The sequence below is a fragment of the Anoplolepis gracilipes genome, chromosome 2, assembly GCF_047496725.1.
Source record: "Anoplolepis gracilipes chromosome 2, ASM4749672v1, whole genome shotgun sequence".
NCBI classification, from domain to species: domain Eukaryota; kingdom Metazoa; phylum Arthropoda; class Insecta; order Hymenoptera; family Formicidae; genus Anoplolepis; species Anoplolepis gracilipes.
In genome coordinates, this window is record NC_132971.1 from 17,980,836 (window position 1) to 18,003,756 (window position 22,921).

The 22,921-nt window shown below is 32.1% G+C and overlaps 3 protein-coding genes across 4 annotated transcripts; all 3 read right to left on the minus strand.

Moving 5' to 3' along the window:
* Window positions 1-428: 428 nt before the first annotated feature.
* LOC140663029 (uncharacterized) lies at window positions 429-6,895 on the minus strand. Its single transcript, XM_072886873.1, has 2 exons — window positions 6,776-6,895; window positions 429-4,475 (listed from the first exon to the last, which is right to left on the minus strand). Exons 1-2 carry the CDS (start codon window positions 6,788-6,790, stop codon window positions 438-440), a joined length of 4,053 nt encoding a protein of 1,350 aa, XP_072742974.1. The 5' UTR covers window positions 6,791-6,895; the 3' UTR covers window positions 429-437.
* A 2,884-nt stretch (window positions 6,896-9,779) lies between these two features.
* LOC140676441 (uncharacterized) lies at window positions 9,780-15,371 on the minus strand. The gene is made up of 3 exons (XM_072911499.1): window positions 15,317-15,371; window positions 11,386-13,027; window positions 9,780-10,451 (listed from the first exon to the last, which is right to left on the minus strand). Exons 1-3 carry the CDS (start codon window positions 15,335-15,337, stop codon window positions 9,856-9,858), a joined length of 2,259 nt encoding a protein of 752 aa, XP_072767600.1. The 5' UTR covers window positions 15,338-15,371; the 3' UTR covers window positions 9,780-9,855.
* Window positions 15,372-17,587: 2,216 nt separating this feature from the next.
* On the minus strand, window positions 17,588-22,754 carry LOC140663030 (uncharacterized). Of its 2 annotated transcripts, none has more exons than XM_072886874.1 (7): window positions 21,727-21,902; window positions 21,175-21,423; window positions 20,564-20,837; window positions 19,605-19,846; window positions 18,976-19,371; window positions 18,111-18,334; window positions 17,588-18,030 (listed from the first exon to the last, which is right to left on the minus strand). In XM_072886874.1, exons 1-7 carry the CDS (start codon window positions 21,883-21,885, stop codon window positions 17,946-17,948), a joined length of 1,629 nt encoding a protein of 542 aa, XP_072742975.1. In that variant the 5' UTR covers window positions 21,886-21,902; the 3' UTR covers window positions 17,588-17,945. The 2 variants fall into 2 exon arrangements, with proteins under 2 accessions (XP_072742975.1, XP_072742976.1); XM_072886875.1 differs by lacking the exon at window positions 21,727-21,902 and adding an exon at window positions 22,711-22,754 and having other exon boundaries at window positions 17,590-18,030.
* Window positions 22,755-22,921: the final 167 nt, after the last annotated feature.

The following is a 22,921-nucleotide window of genomic DNA, read 5'->3' on the forward strand; positions in this document are numbered from 1 at the left end:
GTAGATAAAACGTAGACATGCGCCGTACAAATTACAAGATATATATATTTCTCCGTTTAAATTAATATGTACATATAATACTTGCTAAAGCGTCTTACAGATGAGCAATGAATTTCCTTTCTCCTCGACCCGAATGTTCCATGCGAACACGTTCGACATACTAATGATTAATTTTTCAACTTTCATATAAAATGTTACTTACTATACATATAATTAAATATTCATAGCGCGAACAGCGCAATCAATGCTGACACTATACAGCTTTTATTGATGTAAATAAGAAAAAAAAATTTGTTTTTTTTTCTTTTTTTATCGAGTAAGATTAACATATTTATTATGTAATTCTAGTCTTTTCGCAAGCGAATTTACAAATCACGCACAGATACAACAAACGTATGTCGTGATCGAATGTTTCGCTTGTATTTTTGATTACGGATTTACGCGGTGCCGTTCCCCGAATAGACTTTTCTCTCAATAACTAAATCTGATTCCGATGCGTCAGACCTATTTATGTAATCCCTTAGGGCCTCGTCATAAAACTGTTCATTGAGTCGCTGCTTCTCATTCTCGAAATATTCTCTCACTTGATCCTTGTTGCGAAAATAATTCTGTGTGCTTCTGGTCGGTAATTGTTTATTCTTCATCAACAAACCAAGAAGATTATGCATTCTTGGATGATTAATATCATAGTTCTTGTTATTCTTGATCTCTCTCAAGATTTTACCAACATCGGGTGTTGCCGTGGTATATGTTGAGTATTTATTAAAGATCGGCTGATGTCTAGATTCGTGGCCGAAGTGATCCGGATCTACATACACATGTATATCGCTTGAGGACGTTTCTAGCTTCTCGGATTTAAATGGTAAAATACTGGGTCTTGTTGGTCTTCTCGGATTACTTTTAAACCTTAAGGCCTCTGGTCGTTTCTTTGGCTTACTGTAAAAAGGACCTTTCAAATGTAAAGGTTTTGATTTTGGTGGCGTGAGAAATTCTGTTATATGGCTACCATCTTTGTACTCGTCAAAATCGAAGCTCGAATCTTCCGGTTTGCGTTTGTGATCTGATTTAACAGGGCCATGATAAATATGTATTGGTCCACGAGGTCGAGTTTTCAGCAAATGTTCCAAGGTCTCTAGAAGAGCATCTGGTTTCTTTTTATCGCTCGAAGATGTTGGCACATCAGTTGTACGTATATTATGCTTACTCTGATGCGCCTCGAGAATGTCTTTATACTTCGACTGCACCAAAGAAGCTCTCAGTTTCTGCATTTCGAGTCTCAGCTTTGTCAAATCGCTTACTTCGGAACTCTGACCATTTTCCTGAGGCTTTCTGTCATTATTCCATTTCTGTGAGTTGTACATTGTCTTCAAAGATTCTTTAAACATCTCCTCGGCGTATTTCTGCAAGTCCGAATTCAGTTTTGGCTTTGCAACCAATTCGTTTTGCGCCGCGATTGACGGTTTAAAGAAGTTACCGCCAGGCATGACGGGCACCAAGTTCAAACCTTGCTGAATAGGTTCGTGAGCTGGTTTATTGTTAAGAGCATGCTGATCTTTAATAATGTCAACATTCGGGACAAAATTAATAGGATTGAACATCGGTCGTTCATGATTATGCGTTTTGATTTCCAATGCGCCGAATTGCTTAACTTTATTCGCGTTCTCTGTCAACGAATTCACGTAATTCTGAAGATTAACCTGATTAACCGGAGCAATCGTACTAAAAATTGGAATAGGCGTTGTTAGAACAGTAGCTGGATAATGCATCAGCTGATATGTTATATCAATTGGACTTGGCTTAATATTTGGATTCACTATTTCCACGTTTTTAGTGCCTACGTTTGGAAGATGCGCGTTCCCTGATAATGCCTCGAAGGTGTTGATGTTGTTCGAATGACTAGCTATGTTGTCAGCAGTCTGTAACGTGACGCCGCCTAGTCTATGATTTTTTATAAACTGTTTATTCAATTGTGCCTGTAATTGTTGCATAGCATCCGCGTCATTATTTTGTAACTTGACATACTGCTGCGTTTGATCGCGCGGGTGCTGCAAAATGAGATTACCGTTTTGCAAATTTTGTTGAGGAATCAGCTGCTGAGTGTTCACAGTTATACCGTTTAAAGTTGCACTGGGTTGCAGTATAGTCGGCATTATTTCCTGAGGTTTCACAATCTGCTGCGTATGCTGATTCTGCAGGTAGTATGAGTTGATATTGCTTGGATGTTTCTGTTCATTCTGGCCGACAGCTAGAGTCGCGGAGGCTAGAAAATTTGAACCAGAAGCAGAGTACGTGTTCTTTTTATTCTGCGAATCCCCGTTGATCCTGCTTTCCGGCATTACCTGACCAGACAGCGTAGGCGTTGTCGGCGAACTTTGTATCTGTAAGTTACCGTGATGTATTAAATTTTGATTCTGCAATCCGTGAGGATTTACATGAATCTGAGTTGTCTGGAGCGGCGTTTGCAAAAAGTTCGGAAATGTTTGAAGGGTCGGTTGCGGTATTATCAGTTGTTGTATACCGGAGTGTACTTGATTTATTGGCATCTGTTGAACGACGGTGGAAGAAGGCGTTATGGCGAAGGTCGTTCGTGGCGTTACATTGTTATTGTGCACGGTTTGAACTCGCACATTCTGCAATGCTGGGCTTAAACTGGACGTTAAAGCAAACACTGGTGTCATAGTACTTGGCAAATAGGTCTTCAGGGCATTCTTGTTCTGCTCGTTTGGATGAGAAAGCAGAACCGTATGTACAGGATTTTGGAAAGTATTCTGACCGACGATAATATCGGGCATTGGCGTAGAAACCGCTAAATTCTGCAAGTTCATCAAATTCTTCGATAATTGAGCCAAATTCTGAGCAAGAATAGGCTGAGAAGTGGTTGTGCTAAACGCTCCGATTGGCGCGACAGTAGCGATGTTTTGCAAAACTGCGTTGGACATGTCAAAACCTTGACTGTTGCCTAACGCGGTTGCGTGATCGAAATTTGCCATAGGTACGACATTAACCAAGAACTTTGGCTTTTCCATCTGATTCAGTTCAATTCCGTTAGAATGAGAAACCTCGAGACTTGGAGAGACCTGATTCCATGAATTGACTTTTGGCCTTGATCTGTTGTGTACTTTGGAGCCTTTTTCTGTATTACTGCCTTTGAAACCATATTTAACTTCTTCGACGCTTTCATCGCGATGATTTGTAGAAGGATCATTAAGCCATGGATTTGCCTTTATTTTATACCGCTGCGATCTTAATTTTGAAGAGCTGTATTTGTGATTTTCCTCTGAACTGTCGTTTATCACGTCGCGATGTTCTTTTGGAAGTTTCCTAGAAGAAGGATACAACGGACGTCTTCGAGTCTTGTGCAGCCTCACTTTCGGTCGCCCAATGTACTCGGAATAATCTGAACTCTCGTCTGAGAGATTCTTAGAGTCCTCCGGGCGATGATAACTGCGCTGCTTGTTATTATCGTTATAAACTTGGTACGGACTCGACGTGTCCGACGAGGAAGGCTCCAAGTTTATGTTTTTATAATTGTTTGACTCAGCGACCACGACCGGCTTGAATTGATAGTGCGTGCCCGACGATTCCGCCACATTGTTGTAAGTTCCGCTATGTACAAGTTCGTTGACCTGATAATTCGTCCTTGATGAGGACGAGACCGTCGCTTCATTCTGCCCGTGACTGTCGTAGTTCGTGGGATCCTGCTGACGATAATTATCAGCAACTTTCTCTTGCTCGTAAGGAATTTTCTTCATATCTTGCGCATTGTTGTACTGCGCATAAGAATCTTCATCGCTAATTTGCTGCGACTGCTGATCATAATTGTGAGCATAATTCTCGATTTCCTTCTCTTTTTCTTCGTTCGCATGCTCCGAAGAAGATGTATCAGGTTCGCTGTCAGTCTCGGTATTCACCGTACTCTGCACGTTCTTGTAAAATTCCTGGTAATTGGCCACCACGGGAGTGTCGTTGTTGACCTTCAGCAACTCGAATTCATTCGACCGCCCTTCCTGGAAATCGAAAGACCTACGATTCGTCAACGATCCAGGATTATTCAAGAAGATCCTCGCTTCCGAGGAATACGCTAAGTCTTCTTCAAATTTTTTCGCCCTCGCGTCCGAACTGTCTTGAGCACTTACGCCATTCCTTGTGTTGCTCTCTTCCGACTGGTCCTCCTGCTCCTCAGAATCATTGGTCTCTAACGACGAGTCGTACGAGTCAGGATCGTTGTACAACGAAGAGGCAGACTCTACCATAGGCACAAAGCCGTTGGAATTTTCATAATGTACCGTTGCGCTTTCTGACGCTGATATGCTCGAGATTTCCTCTTCAGAATCTTTCGAATCCGTGATTGAATGTTGTACAGCGTCTGCTATATTCTCCGACGCAGTTGCGAGTTGGTCAAAAATTTCCTCACTTTTTAAGTCGACGTCCTCTATACATCTTATTTGCGGCCAGCTGAGAACCACTAATATGACCTACAACAGATGAAATAAGATTATCAAATTGAAATTTAAAATAATAAATAATTAATAGTAAATTTATTTAACTATTAGTAATAATTTACTTAAATAAATTTTAATTAATAGTAATTTACTTAAATAAATTTTAATTAATAGTAATTTACTTAAATAAAGATATAAATATTACATAACATATAAAACTTAATATAATGTAAAGTATGTAAAATACAAATTAATCAAAAACATACGCAATGCACTGCAAGATTTTCACGCTAGAATATATTTTCATTAAAATATTACTGTACATTTTTAATTAAAAATTTAAAAAGTGCATTTATGCGATATATGGTATAATTAATATTATAATATAATTGACATTAAATTGGCGATAAACAGCAAAGAGAAATTATTGTAAAAGTAAAGAATTTTAGAAATATTGCACTTTTTAAAAAAGAAAGTAGCATATGCATTGCAAAGTTTGGATAGCAGCTCCTATGTATGATAGTAAGCAGTGTTAATTGCTGTTTCGTCAAGGAGATGACCTAGAAAAGAAAAGCAGACTAGAAAAGTAAAATGCCAGAGCGTGTACGATAGAAATAAGGACTGAATGTGCAAGGAAGCAAATCTTCGTAGACTTTCTCACCGATTCATGAGCATTTGAGTCCGTTTGACAGTAATAGGCCCCTTCATATGAGTATGATTGCTAAGTTAATAATTTTAATAGAAAAAAAGAATTATCAAAGCTCAGAGTGTACAATTGTATGATAAATTACTTTTCCTTTATAAAATGCAGAAACACGAACAACCAACACATAGCTCAACCGTTTAGAGAGTGCCGGTGAAAAGTAATTGCGGAGAAAACATAGCCAATTTAAACTATGTAATTCTTCAAGCCTATCGTTAAACAAGTCGGTCGAAGTTGTCAATTGAAATAAACACCGTTAATATACATGTCTTTATCTACTTGGAAACAGTCTTATCTATCAAATTTCAAAAGCGTTTAACATTACTAATATATGTATGTACGTGATAATTTTTTCATAATTTATATTTGATATGCACAGATTTTATTTTTCTCATCTATAGTTAAACTTAATTATCAAATTAAAACATTGAGTATTAAAAAATATGTACATAAGAAGAGCTTTATATTAAAATACATTTATTAAAACAGTATTAAATATTAGTCTAATAAATTATTTGTAAAAGTCAAAGTATGTGTTTTAAATTAATAAATTTAATTAATTTAATTTGACATAATAATATAACAACTTTATAAAATTATAACTTATTTCTAATTTATCTTTGTCAATATTTACAATATTCAGCAATAAATACTTTTTACTATTAAATTATTTTTATTTCTTACTATTATTTTTATTTTTTACTATTAAACTGTTACAATTTTAAAAAATTAAAATTGAACTTACAAGTTTACAAAAATTATTCTTTATTAATTTAATTATTAAATTTAACTAGCTACAATGAAAGTATGTACTAATTATATCGTAATCAGTAGACCATACTGCTGTATAAGATAACTAAGATAAATAACAGCACGCACATAATGAAAAGAATTTCTCGATCATGCATAATATTATTTTTAATTTAATACTCTAAACAGTATTTTCTTAAAATAACAGAAATTGGATTTTGTTTACGCAAATAAAGAGAGAAAAGAGAATAGAAAGGAGAAAGAGAGAAATAAAAAGAATATTTATACCCCACACAACAAATCAATTTGCAATAAAACAACATATTATCAAGTAAAAACAGAAAGCATTTTAGCCATGTAAAATAAAAGTGTGTATGCATGCATCTATATATATATATAATACAAACTAAATTATGTGCAATGAAAATACGTACTAATTGAAAATGAGTTCTATAACAATTTTTAAATGTAGCTTTATTTTAAAAAATTTTTATAATACTAACAATTCTTTGCTAAGATAAGAAATAAATGAAAAGCTTATTAATAAAGTAAGGAGAAAGTTGGCATACAAAAATAAAGGTTTAAATTGTTTATATTGAGAAAAGACAAAATATAAATATTTTTTTTTTCTATGTGTGTTGTATATGGTATGTTTAAAATATATTCTATAAATAATTACATATGCATATTTTTTCTTCAAAAATATTTGGCAGTATTTTATATGTAAGAAAAATCGGTCACATTTATATTAATTCTGTCAAATTTTTTTATACATATTAGGTTCCGTACTATATTTATCTGCACAGAAATTAAACAACTGAGTTTGTCACTACACAATAAACTTCACACTTTCACAAAGTACTTTAATCCAAGTACTTACATAATATAGGATCATTTTGCGTCGAACGTGCTGACTCTTTGAGATCTCCCGAAAAATCAAACACAATCAAAAAGATCCGTGTGTCACACTGTACTCCGCGTACACATTGATTGGAATCATTCGTTCTTGTATCCTCGCCTCTTGTAATTTCAAGGTAACCCTGCGTGGCGAGCTTCCACGCGAGAACTGAGCCACATAGTAGATATGCGATTTTCTTTATACAGTCTGATGGCCAAGTGAAAAATATCGTTCTAAATATTATCCTGTAGACCAGACGGCTGCGGAGGATACTTTCATTCGCGACACGCGAGCGAGCTGGGAGAAATATTGTCCAATATTGTATATCGTGGAATGTGATGCCACTTTTCATTATCATGAAACTTGAGCAGCGGAAATAGAGACATGAACAAGACGATATATAGAATAGAATAGAACCATCTTCTGCAATGCACATTCTACAAAAAGGGCTAATTTGTAATGAAAATCACCATATTTTAAATTCACGCGAAGAATGTTGTTGAGGAACATCATAAATCAGAGTAGAACTGTCGCGATTTTATGAAATATATATACGACGAGATACAAGAAATGCATCCAAGAATCTTGCGATGCAATTGTATCGATCGTGAAATTAACTTCCGGTGCTTCGTAGTTTCTCGATTTTCGTTGTTTTCGTCTCCGACAGGACCAAATGGAGCTTGCCAATACTTTTTCCGCCGTACTTTTATGCGCTCTAGAACACACGCATTATGCCTGGTACGGCTACTCCTCCCAATACGGCCCGCGAACATAGATGAACGCCCGTGTGTAACACGGACTGATCTTTTCCCCGCATGTAAGTTTCGTGCTCAAGCGTACAGTTTAATGACTTGCATTTAATTGCCGTAGATGCAACGAAGATATCGTCAAGGTCTCTTGTTGTGAAAACGTAGAATTAATAACTGTATAGCACGGGTTGAACGTCTTTCTTAAGCTTCTGTCAGATAATTAACGTTAATTGTTTAACGGCACCACGGTCACATCAATACGCACATTTTCAGACATGCACACTCGCTATCGTGTGGTGATGTAGCTTTTTATTAATTCGGAATATTATTATACACATTAATAAACACACACGCAAAAGAATATTTATGCATTGTTTATATCGAATAAATGCATAATTGCCGTTCAATGACCGTTAATGTGCGACGTGGATCAATAATCATTTTTCCTGTAAAAAGATGGAAACTTTTACTTTACCATATATACATATATACTGTATGATTATTAGGAAAAGTTAATAACTGTGCTTCAATCTAAAGCACCATTTTTGTCCAATAAATGATCAGATAATACATACCTACGTTGCTCGTGCAATATATCATACAGAATATCTTTTTAATTGTATAGGAACTTGTCTTTTAATCAGGATTTCTATTTATTTGAAAATAACTTTCTTTAGTAAAAAAATCAAAGAAAATAATTTTAATTACATCTCTCTCATCTCCTCAATTTTTAACGTTACTTATTTTTGTAAATTTTAAATTAAAATTCTATTAAAATAAAATTTATTTAATATTAAAGAATATGATTACCGTTCCTTTTTTCCATATTAAAATTTATTATCTTAATTTTGAATAGTTAATTATCTGATAATTAGCTATGATAATAATTAAAGAAAAATCGATTTTATATCTAATAAAAATTATTAATAAAAATGATATTTAGCAATTCTTTTTTATACATATTCTATATTTTTAAAATTTTGTATTACTTTGAAAAAATCTTAATAGTATAATATGTTCGAGTTTTTTAGAAAGTTTACAAAAATAGAATTTTAATTAAGTAAACTAGATCAAGCTATGTTTTATATGAGAATAAAAATAAGAATAAAAGCAGAAAACCATATCATAGCAATTATATAGAAATTCTAATTTAATCATAATTTATTTTCTCAATCTATGTATATATAGAATTATGATACAATTTTACCTACTTTTAATTAATTTGTATACATGTGACTATCTTTATTTAATCATTATCATACACACTTAAAAAAACCTATTAATAAAATATAGTATAGTTTTTAAAAAGTTTATAAAACCAACAATATTGTAGAATATGTAAAATAAGCAAAATCTGATAGAGTTTAACTTTTAATTAATAAAACGTACGCAAAAGTAAAACTTTTTTTTTACAGAAACAATTAATTTAAAAAATTTAGGAACAAATAACAGCAAATAATTTGTATAAAAAGGTGTTTTTTTATTTGCTTATTTTATTAGTTTTTAATAATCCAGTATACAAGTATACAAAGTTATGTTTATCTTAAATTGTATAGAACTTAGACGCTACGATTTAAAAGGTACCTTTCTGAAGTATACAAATTTGGTTAATTTTTCGTAGGTACATTTGCAAAACCACAAACGTGCTTCGGTTACTACTGCTTTTCCGAGAACGACAAGAGGTATTAATACCAATAGATTTTGATTCTCAGCAAATCAGTAGCGCAGGTACATATTGTAATATTGTAGACATATTATAATACATTGCACAATCCCACATTAAATACTATCACTAATGTCCGATTGTCAATTAGCTTACCATTTTCTTAAATTGTTTCATGGCACGAAACGTTTTATTTGCATGACTAAAATAATAATATGCCAAATAATGTATATATTAAAATTGTTCAAATGAATTGAAATAAAAATCGTAAAAATTTTTTTTTGTATAGAAAATTTCGAATTTAATTTGATTGTTGGTAATTAATGTCGTATCATTATATTGATCAGTCGTTTTGACTAAAATTTCGTGTTCTATTATAATTTCAATTTTTTTATATTAATACTTAACATTTTATATCTTTTTTTTTAATTTGAATAAAAGAATATAAATTTTATCTTTTTTAAATTTTTATTTTTTTTATCATAATTACTATATTATGTCAATTAATAATTAAAATTATTTTTTTTTTTAAATTGCAACTCTTTTTAAAGTGTAACTCAATTAGCGAAAAGATTGAATTGAGCGATAGAACACGAAAGTTGAAGATTATCTCTCTTCACTTTTTTTACTCTTCATCATTTATGCACATTTCAGTTCTTAATTTTATAATTTTCAAACCTTGGATTTTCCACAATCTGTACGCTCTTCACTTTCGGCCGAGTTGCTGTGCGTTCACCATATTTCACGCTCGAGAGGCTTTTCTCGACATCCAAATTGCTTGCCTCGTAACTCGATCTGCCAACGTAAGATTCCGTAGGATTACCGACCAGATCTTGAGTATTACTATTTTGTATCAATTGTGCCAATTGTCGCAACGGATTCGTAGAGAATGGATGTTGTTCCTTTGAGAGTTGATTACTATCAAAATTATAATTAGTCGGTCGCGCCAATTCTTCGATACTTCTGGCATACTGAAAGAGATACTGTTGCAGAAGGGCCTTTAGGTTCACGTTCGGCGTGTTATGGGATTCAATGGGCGGTACGCCGTCTACTCTTAGAATAATTACAGGTATCAGAGAGCTTCCGGCTTGCACAAAAGTCGGCCGCACATTCAGAATGGACGCGGGATTTTTTATGTACTGCGAAATCGATGGATTATAATTCAGTAGATCTCCGTACTGCAGATTTGAATAATTCTCCAGATTCTTGCCGCTCGCGTTAGTTTTCTTGGCTGAATTTTTGCGAGCTGGAAATATATAATCTTTAATTAACATAATAATTAAACAAAAAAGATTTCGAGAAGGAAGAATAATCATTCTTATATACATATATATATATATATATATATATATATATATATATATATATAATAATTTAAATATTAACTAGCCTTTGTTTTTTCAAGTTAATTAAATTAAAATTACACACATGTTTAACATTTGAATTGTTAAATGTTTCATTCATAATAATTTTTTAATTTTCCTATAGATTTTAAACCGTGTTCTATCTATTTTTAAAAAGTTTTATTTATTAGCAGCGTTAATTAATTCCTTCACGTTTAAATAATTGTTCGGTGAAGGATATACTATCAAATATATTTTCACATGGCATATAAAAAATTATGATATGTAATATTGGTTTTAGAACTAAAATGTTAAAAATTTTTTATCTCGTGGAATGATAATAACTTTTATTAAAAAGTCGGAAAAGAAAAAAATAGATTATTCAAAAATAAATTCATATTTAATAATCAGACAAGTCTTTAAATAAACAATAGAAAAATATTTAGTGTACCTTGTTCATTGTCTCTAATTTCTTAATTTAAAATTATATGCATGATTTAATTATTAAAATCTTATTAATCTTATCAATTTTCATAACAAATCTTGAGCATTCTAATAATATAATATATGTTTATTTTTGAAGGAAATAAAACTGTTCTACAGTAAATTATATATATATATATCGTAGTTGTAACAGAATACAGTGCATTAAATTATAACGTGATAAACTTTATTTAACTACTTTTAAAAACATATATATTGAATATAAAAAATTATAGAAAATAATTATTCTTTATTCTGGATACTTCTTCTCTTTAAACATAATTATTATTGGAGGTAATTACGAGATATATTGTCATAGAATATGAAAAAATATAATATAAAATATTAACTCACGTGTTGATGTAAAAGCTCTGGGCGTCGTGCTTTTTGAAGCGCTTTCCGTGGTATAAGAATTGATGTATTCGGGATTCGGACTGTTCACACTGTATTTCGGGGTCGATTGTCTCAAGGTCTCGTACCGATTCTTCTGATTCTTCCCATTTGACTTGACGGAATTTCTCAGCGGCGAAAAGGTTGTGGTCAAATACGTGGAGGAGACTCCGCTACCGGCTCTTGCCTGCTGTGGAATGATCTGCTTCTGACTCACGAGATTCTGATAGCTCAGCCGATACGTCTGCTGCTGCGACGGTCTGGACAGGGACTCGGCCGAGATGAACGGGGTCGGAGGACCATTGGATTCCGGCGATATCGGAAACTGTATCGGACCTTGCGACAACGCGCTGTTCTCCGTAGAAACGGACTCGTCGTCCTGAGATCTGGCGGCCTGTAACGCCGCCAGTGACGGGTACTCGGAGTAAGTTTCGTACGTCATCGGCGGCGTATCGGACACTCTGCCGTCTGGATACTTCCAGAATATCTTGTTTTCATATCTGATGCCATTCTCCACTGTGTATCTAGGTAGATTGGCGAACGATCCGACGTTCTCCGCGTAACTGGATATATCGCCGGCTGCTGAAGTCGAAGATTCCACCGTGTTCGAACTAGGTCGAATGTAATCGTGAGAATTCACCTTCGATTGAACACCAATGTTTTCTAGGAAAGCAGCAGTGTCGATGGGATTAGCGGTCGAGGATTCCGTCGAGCTTTGCGCCGCCGAGTAACCTTGCACGTTTATCGCATGCTGACTACTCTGTCCCAAGTATCTCTGAGAATTTACTTCGGCATACGATGGCGGATTTGGTGTGACGTAAACGTATCGACTTGAGCTAGAGGCCGTGTAACTTTGAGGACTTGGAGTGATGTAATCCGTCTCCGTTTCCGCGGAATTCAGAGATTGCGCTGTGGTAGACGCATACGCGCCTTCTCGATAATCTATGTTTGAGTACGTCTCGAGCGAAGGCCTCGCAGACGAAGAAAAGCCTAGATATCGCTCAGGATCGGACGTCTTCATCAATTTTGTTCGCAGCCCGAACACGGGCTGAGATATCGTCGCAGGATTATAATACTGATAGTTCGTTGGACTCTGGAAATTCGATCTGGTCGAGTCGCGAGCTTCATACGACCCTGGCCGGGATCTAAGATTCGCGATCGAATCGGAGGCTGGTATCCGATTGTTCGACGGTGGCACTTTTTCTATTATGGTCCTCGGCAGGAACGGACTGATGGATTCCTCTATGGTCACGGTGGTTCCGGTTTTTCCGGCGGGAAAGTAATAATTGTACTTCCGCGGGGTTTGCAGGACGTTTCGGTTGAAGCCGTAACCAAGGTTGTTGTTGACGGTGCGTTTTGATTTCTCGTCGACGGTCGCGTTATCGTCCGAGATTGTGCCGTTATCGAAATCCAGAAGTATAATCGGTGGTAAAATCGGCATGACCTTATCGGGGTTGTCTTCCTCTTGTTCCGGGCTCTCGGTATCATTCAAAACATCGTCGCCAACGGAACGCTCGACGCTGTCCGAGTCGTTCACCTTGATTTTTCTGCTTCCGATAGTTTCTGCATTGCACAGCGTTCCTAGTACCAATAGAAATGTGGCGATCTGAAAGTCAGGGCATATGTAAGAAATCGCGGCAAGACGTCGTAACAATATATTGGTCATCGATCTCGATGCTACGGTAATGGCGGTCTCACTTTCACTTCTCTTCCCTATTTGTCGAGTAGGTATGATTGCTCCGGAAATTCCCATTTAATTTTTTCAAACATAATGAGGCATAACATCTTGAAGAGCGTAAAATAGAGCTTGTGTTATAATCTATCTTTTAATAAGCTAGTTATAATTGCGAAGATAATAAAAATGTAATTACGACCTTGAAAAAAAGCAACTGAAGCAGGAAGTGCATTAAAAGATATTGCTGTAGGGTCAGAGTCAAGTGTGTCGGTCAATATCGTTAAAACAGGTTTCATTCGCCGCACACTTGCAATTTTCACCGCTTTCTTTAAATATCGTCGCAATATAATACGCAGTTAAAAGCAATGTGCTTTCTATTCGCATAGTAAACTAACTGTACAAATATATAAAAAAATCAGTAAGAATTTAATTATGTTAAAATAATTATATAATAAGAAAAACATTAATCAGTATTAGGTAAAAAGATTTAGAAAAACAGAAAAAATTATAAATACATACTTATTTATGTAAATACAACGGAATGTTCGAAACAAGAAAAATTGTGGAAAAATTTTACAAAGTTTATAAAAAATTTATTTTTTACAATAATTTATTTAAATTTATTTATACTTTGGCATATATAATTTTTTCGATATGTTTTTAATATATACTAATTATTTAAATAAAAATAAAAAAAGGAACACTTAAAATGCTAAAATAAAAACAAATTGAACATAAAATTTATATACTACAAATAAAACTTAAATGACATTTAGCTTTTTTCACAATTATAAATCTTCCATAACTATAAATTATAACTATTTTCAGACATCGAAAACGAGGTATGTTTTCGAACAAATCGTATCGATCAAGTCCCTTTCCATTTTCCAAATGTAACCATGCCGGCTGCTTCCAGCACTGCAATTCCGGTGTTAATGACCCAATAAATATTCAGCACGCGACATGAATGAAGAAGGATGCGTGCGCGACACATCGAAAGCAACCGTTCATCAACGCGTCGATCGAATCGAAATTGACGACCGTTGAAATGTAAAAACACGAGCGTCGTGTTGCAATCGGGGAGATGGCAGATTTCACGCCGATCTCGCGACGTCTCGATCGTTACGTCGATGCGAAATCGCACGTTACCTAATGCCAAAAAGCGCGGTCGGACCTCCTCACGGTGGGTAATCGAGAGAAAGAGTGAGAGAGAGAAAGAAATATGATGCATTCCCGCCGTGGACTTTCACTGACTTACTCAAGAGCACATCTGCCGTGGCTACTTTATCGTCGCCTCCTTGTATCGCGACTATGGACGTAAAAAAAAAATCCGAGGCACTTTCACCGCAATTACGTCCGATCAAGTCCAGGAAATGTTTATGCGATCGAGAAAAAAGAATTTTTTGAACCTATTATACACTGAAAAATGACAACGCATGTCGATCGTCGAATTTCTGTTAAAATATTCCCCACAGATTTTCAGTATTAAACCTTCAATCGAGGAGATTAATAAATCTGTGTAGAACAGCTGCAATAGGGATTTTGCGCGATCAATCTGGCCAAAAACATAAAATTCACACGCGACCCTCAATTTCTCGATATATAGCGTTGATAACATTTATCGTGAAAAATGTAGTTTTGTTATTATAATTAAAACGTTTTATTATTAGGAATTATTAATAAAGAGTATTCGTAAATAGCGTAAAAAATGTTGCTTTTTTTAATTATACTCTAATAATTCTGATGTAAAATAAGAAGAATAAAATATTGAATAATGAAAAAGAACAATATATTTATAATTGTAACAATGGGAAAAAAGAGCAGAAAGAAATGCGGTATATTTTCATATAATACTTTGCACAATATGAATTAATTAAAAAATATATAGTATATTTTTAAAAGAAAATGTAATATTAGTTAAAATAGGTAATAGAAAGATAATAATAAATTTTAATTTTACTAATAAAACATTACACACTTGATAATTTTTACTGGAAAGCACAGAGAGATAATATAAAGAATTATATTTCTATTAAATGTAATTTTTAACAGGTTATGAGACACATACACTTAATTTATTTACAATACATCACGATAATAAACACGCTACACATTAATTAACACTAGTATTATTTAATAAGATGCGAAACAAGGAGTTGAAGGAAGAGAAGTTCTTGTAGAGCACTAAATACCGAGAGTAAGTTTAATTCAAGTACTTACATATACTCTAGCAAGACTCATGACGGTCGACCTTAAACCTGCTGGCTTGACGAACTTGTCGTGTATGTTTGGTACTGATGAAGCTGAGGCCAGAACATCCCACCTTATATGCCCTCGCTCCTGGTGTGAGAGAGATACCGTCATTATAGTTTCACCACAGCGAAACGAATGCTATTCGCATTCGATACGGGAAGACACCTGCCAGTAGCGTAGTGATTTCTGACAGGCCAACGCGTTGATCACGCAAGCCGTTTGCTATTACGCAAATTTATCTGCCGTGTATGTATTATATTCTAATTCAGACTAAGGAAGCCAATCTTGGATTTCAGTCGCCTCTGATCATTTGTTAGCAAAATGTCACAATCTAGAATATATCTCTATATGAAAAATAGAATTTAGCCATCTTCGAAAAATTACCGTTATTCATAACGAACACAGCCCAAGAGAACATATTATCATATATTTAAAAGTATAATGTATACGAAATGCAGTGCACATTTAATTCCATTTTATCTAGCACATATCGTGGAATGTATCTGCAGAAAAATCCAGTAAATTATGCATCTATGAAAAAGAAAGCATCTTCCGTGTGCATAATGCAGAATTAATGGCAAAGTGGCATTCAGAATTTCAAGCGGGTAATTTTGGTGCGCCTACACCGTTGGACTTGTCTCTATGGCATCAGCTTTCTCGTAAAGACTCTCCACCGATATACTGCTCTCGCATAAATACTTACATACATGCATTCCTTGACATTAGATACATTCCTTCCAGTGCATAGCTTCCTGATGTCAACGCAGTTTAAAAGAGTTGTTCAGCATAGATAGAAAAATTGTAGTAAACCGCCATAAACTGTTAATACTAATCAATAATTTTATACATTGTCGGACATATTAATCATTGATAAATAATTTTTGTTTTCATACTCGAGATAATAAAATGTTTTCACAAATTATATAATCTTCTAATCTCTTTCCTAATCATATCTTAATAAGTAATTGAAGCTTTGCTTTTTATTTTTCACGTGATTCGTTACTATTTTAAATTGGCTTTCTCATCTTAATATATATTTTTTTAAAATAAAGTTATAGTAGACCCTTTACACATATATTTGTTCGATCTTTCTTTTGTCCTGAAGTAAACTTGTGTAAAAATAAAACAATAAATAAAATCTTGAATCTAAAAAATTGCACTATGAAAAATGAATTTACTGATTATTTTTGAAAATTAATTACCTGATATTTTTTAGCAATAGTTCAATGAATCAGACATTAAATATAGATTAAATAATATTTTGACTAATATTATTTATAATTTTTTTTAAATTTTTTATGATGAAAATATTATTTATAAATAATACTAATAACGTCACGGAGAAAGACGATAGGAGCCAGCACAGAGTAACAGGCACAAATAAAAACTCAAGATGAACTGAAACGTTTAAATAAATGCGTTTATTTATTTAGAAAAAGCTTGAGTTTTTATTTGCGTTCTTACTCTGAGCTGGCTTCTATTGCCTTTCTCCGTAACGTTATTAGTTTTATTTAAGAACTTTATAAATTATTATTTATAAATAATAGAAATATATATAAATACTTTAGAAATATAAATAACATTATTATTATTTATTATGTGTTAATTTTCATGTATTATGTTTGTTATTAAAATCGTTTTCATATAATGTCATATATAAAACACAAAGCTGAAAAGGTATCATAATCACGTAAGTCAATAAAATTTAATTTAAAAAATATACATAATTAAAGTACTAAATATAAAGTATTAAAATATATAATTTAAGTAGAAATAAAAATGTATGAAGATAATTTATTATTGCTTAAAAATAAAATTATCTGATAATGCTGTCGTGTAAAAAAACAAATTTAAGTAATTTATAGTAATAATAATTATAATGATGATGGGACTTAATAATCTACTTATATAAAAATTATTTTAAATTTAATTAAATTATCTATAAAAATATAATTAAAATGTATATTGAAAAAAAAATAATAGAATGCGAATGGTAATAAACAAAAGAAGTCAGTATAAAAACAATTTCTTATTACTTAATTAAATATATAATGTATATGTTATTTTATTACATTATATTTTATTAAAAAAACATACAAAATATGTCTGTATTCTATCAAAATGAAAAGCGTAATATACTTTAATAAAAAATATGAATATAAAAAAAAGCATCTAAAAATTACATTAATTATGTTAATTTATATTAATTATATAAAATAATTATCTGTATTATTACTAACACACTGCACTATGTTTCTGCAAATCTACAACTTGAAAAAAAGGTTTCATCAATTTTTTTATTATTTAAAATTTTATTGAAAAATCTTAAACACAAAAAATACGCCATTTACTGAGCGTGTTTCTACAAACATTATAAAAGAGAACAGTATAAAAAGTTGCAAAATCTTCAATGAAAGACTAGATGCGATGATGCCGCTGATCTTTATTTTTCAGTCAAGCATATCTTCGATATCGTCCACGATATATGCCTTGGTCGTCATAATTACCATACTAATATTAATAATCATGTTTTTATGCTGTACTGACCCTTGTGTATGACATTTGTCAATCGTCATATCGCTCACAGCAATCCTTGTCATTCGGATTTACGCTTCTTAAGCGCAAAATTTACTTTTGACGGGAGAAAACCCCCTTCCAGTTTTATTGGTCTTTCTCTGTACCTAAAACAGTTGTCTCAAATAATTATAATAATATTTTTATAGATATTTTTAACATGCTTGATTTACTCTCACTGTTGTACCTAGCGGCATCTTGCGCAGCGATAACTTTGCTCGGAATATATGTGTCAAGTAGCGACCTTGGCTCTGAGGTCAAGGAATGATCTTGCACTGACAAAGACTGATCTTGCACCGGCAAAGATTGTTCGTTTTCGATAGGAACAGGATGTAATTGCGTTATGCCGGATTTGAAGTCCTGTGGAGGTAATTGCGGTGGCACAAAGTGAGTCTGAGGTTCTTCAGGCACCTATCCCCAAAACATATTTAAAAAAAAATTGAAACTTTTATATCATCAACTAAGCTAATAAAAGAAAACTCCAGACAAAAGAGAACTTATGAAATATTCTAAATATATTTAATATATAATAAAATTTCTCTAATCAAGATATTTTATTTTTTATAATTTAAAAAGCAATAAATAATTTAGTGAAAAATAAAAAAAAATTATTAAAATAGTCACATTTATAATAATTCCTTTATTACTTTCATGAAAGAGATACTAAAGTATTTTATGAAAAATAGCACACGTTTTTTATCCATTAAAATGCAAACATGTTAGAGAGTAAAAAACATATATTACACTATAATAGGATATATGTAGCATGGCAAGCAAAGAAGCTAATTAAATTATGTTAATTAGTCAGCAATATCATCCTGTTGATGATGTCACTTCCGTAATTTGAATCTCTAACTATATAACCCCCCTCGGCAATTAGAAAGAAGTTAAAATGCTATTTTTATGTAATCCATTTTAAAATTTTATGTTTCCATTATAAAACTCTTATTTTTTTTTATTAATATTTTATAATATCGTCACGCAAGTTATAAAATATTCGAATAAAATAATAATTTTGAGGTAAATTTATATCAATTATCTGCTATACAAACCTTAACATAATTTTGTGGAAGATCTTGGCTGATTTGCTCCTGTAAGACTTGTTTAGGCGCTTCGGCGACAATCGTCGGTGTAACGTACAATTGTTGTTGGGTTTGATATTGAGTCACTTGTCCAGGGAGAGAATTGTCTTGAATGTATGCTGGTAAACGAGCATAAATATCGCTGTAAGCGGCAGCAGGGTCGGTGTAAACTACGCCGGGTTGCGTGTAAATTAACTGCTGCACATATCGTGGCTGCGACGGCGTGATATAAGCTTGCGTGTGCAACAGCGTCTTTCCCTTAGCAGGCGACTGTTGGGGTTGCACATACACGGGGGTCGTCAGTACTGTAGATAAATTAATCTTCTTCGACGTAATTGGGAGAGTATAAGCCGATCCTTTTGATGTCTAAAACATTTATTATTATATATTAAATTCAATAATTAATGTAACAACAATTTTGAATTAATATACAAATATTGACAAATTTATTTATTTATAAAGCAGAACAAAATTTAACTTTTTTCTTATCTTGCTAAAATCATGATATGGCATATTGTGATTACAATTATTTGCATAAAAATGTAGGGTGCAGGTATAAAAACGTGCGCACTCAGATTGCGTTCAAAAATTTAACTTACTTTGGTCCTAAATGTTGTTGGCACAACTGTAGAATAAGATGTTTTTGCAGAAGAGACTAATTGTTTTTGATTATATACGGGAGCGTACACGGGTATGGAAATTTGTTGAGCCGCGTTGTTGGCTAACTGATGTAACGGAGGCTGCACCAATCCGGCACTTTTTCCATTCGCCAGAGAATTAATATTCAATTGAGGATAATAAGAAAGCAGTTGAGTCACCGGAACATCGAGATAAACAGGTTCTGCAAATAAGAAAGCGTATTCAAATATCACACATTCATTTGTAATATATAGAGTGTTAAAAAAAAGAATTCAGAATTTTAAGGGTAGATAATATAAAATCGAGGAAAAAAGTCGTAATATACATTGGACAAAAAATTAATATTGTCGCAGTGGTGAACAATTCTTCATTTTGATTAAACCAAGTGACTTGCCGTAGTGTTAATAGAAGAAGAATAGATAATGTTTGTATTGTATTTGTTTCATGCCGCACAAGAGAGCATCAGAAGCGAGCAAGTCACTTGCTTTAATTAAAATAAAAAATTGTTCATAACTCTAATAATATTATTTTTTCGACTTATGTTAAAACTTTTTTTCTTCATTTCGTAAATACTATCTGTCCTTCAAGTCTTGAACCCTTTTTTCAATACTTTGTATGTGCCTATATAATTAATAAAATCAATTTTATTTTTATAAAATATTTTTGTTTGTACTTGTTTTAATTTTTAAACAATAGATTTTTTAACTTAAATATTTTAATTTATTCCGTTATAAATATTTTATTTCTTCTGTTATAAACTTATTAATAATACATAATTTTTTATAATCGGCATAATCAAAATATTTTCTTATATTATTATTTAAAATATTGCGTGCTATATAAACAATAAAATAAAAATAATAGCATATTAGAAAAATATTTTATATTTCTTAAAAATGTTTTATATTTAATTTTTTACCTTTATTGATGGCTTTTGTGTATTTTTCTGTGATTGCTTTTTGCTGAATACTTTGAACGTGATTGCCTACCACTATTTCTGGTTGATAACTTAATTTTTGAGGTTCAAAGGCGATAGAGGCATCACTTTTCGTCGGTGTTTCCGTTTGCTGTTGATATCCTCTATAATATTGATATGATGGAATATTTTGCTGTGATAAAATTTGACTTGGCTGCTTGTATTGTACTTCATGTACTGCGTATTGGGTGGGTTGAATGTATCCTTCAGGTGGTAGCTAATAAAAATAATAAAATAAAGAAAATAGAAACTACATAATATCATTTTATATAATATATGTTTTACTTCGTTAAAAGTAAATAAATAAATAACTGATTTATTAAAAATGTTATCTGATATTTTTATATAGGACTGATTTTTAATATTATATAAAAACGTGAGTAAATTAAAAACTAAGTTTTTAATATTATATAAAAAATATTTTTTCTATGTATATACTTTTCTAAATGATATATGTATATTTTTCTCAAATATACATATTTTTGTAAAGATTATTTGATTTTATTTGTAATTACAAAAAAAATTTATGTGTTTCAATTGACTTAATATCTTACGCTATATTTTACATCCTGGTAACGTTGAGGATAGATATACGATTCGGAATTGCTATCCAAAGTACTATATTGGTTCGATATTTGATACTGCTGATTGGGTTGAACGGCATATTTCGTTTCATCAGTCTGGATATTATCGTTCTTGGCTTTATTCTCAGCTCTCAGATTATCCCTTTCTATATCTTCTAGATTAATTTTCTTCTCGGCATATGCAACCGTTACTAACAGACCCAATATTAAATAGACTTTCTGCAATCAAAAGAGAAAGTTAAAATTGCTATTGATTATCAATGCACTGTTTTTTTTTTCTCTTCCTTTTTTAAATTCCACATCTAATTGTATAAACCTGTAATAATGTATAGATTATTTAGTATAAAATTACATATGTACAAAGATTAGCTTGTTTGAAACATTTAAGAAATTAATTATTTTGTGGAAAGTATAAATAAGTGAAATTATTCTATTTAAATATTTTTAAGCATTGATAATATTTATATTACTTTCAATTATTTGTTCTTGGCTAAATACATTTGTTTGATTTTTTGCATTTACCATTATTGTTTCCGGCAAAAACTTATTTGCACCGGGTACACTTTCACTGCACGCGAAGTTCTGGGTCAAACATCCGGTATGGACCACTCTTATATAGATTGTACTGCCCCGCCTCTCAGACAAGGCAGACCACACTTCCCCCGACAAGTGTATCATCATACTCACACAAGTATACACATCTTTCTCTTTTTTTATTTTCCATAACTTAATTTTTATATATTTTACAATGTATATTAAAAAGAAATTATACATGTCATGTATTAAAAAGAAGTTATACATAGTAGTATTTTGGCGATACTAATTGCTTGTGAGAAACAATTATTTTATGTATAATCGTAATTAACGTGTAACAATCACTAGCTTAATTGTGCAGAATTGATTTAAAATCATGATTTATTTATTAAAATATATTTTTAAAAAATCACCTGATTATATTATACTTGCCGTTATATTTTGTATAATATATAATCTAATTTCAAATCTGTATTTTTATGATGTAATGCTATTAATATAAGATGGTTTTATATTTTTTGTGTAAAATTTGAAATTATTTGTTTTATATTAAAAATTAGTAATTATAAAATAAATATTTTATTATATATTTTCTAATAATTAATATCAAATTTACAATTTAAATTTTACTTTTTTTTTGAGAAAAAGATTATTTATAAATGTGCCAAATTTAGTTAGAAATACTTTAAATATAATTTTATTATCCGCTTTTATATTAAGTAATTTAATATTTTTTTTTAGGAATAATAATTTATAAAAATTTTACTTTATAAATATGAATTTCCTTAAAAGAAAATTTATCGTATAAGTACGTTTTCATCAATAACCTTATTATAGAATAAATAACGCTGTTTCAAAATTCTGATCTTTCTTCCTCAGCGATTATGCATTGTTTTACATATAATTATATAATATAGGGGATATTATCCCCCATTGAATTATTCAAGAACCATTTAAAAGGCATATACTTACCATGTTGCAAATATAGCAAAAAATACAAACACGACACAAGGACCTAAGCTCTACTCTATAAAACCGAAGCAGATATGTGTTCTCTTATATAGCCTTTACCCCTACCCGCATTCCCTGTCAAGCAACACTTCACTTCTCGATCAAAGCGTGTGTGATAATCCGTGTCGGCTGTGGATCTCGTAGAAGAATATCGTCGTGATTCGAGTAAAAG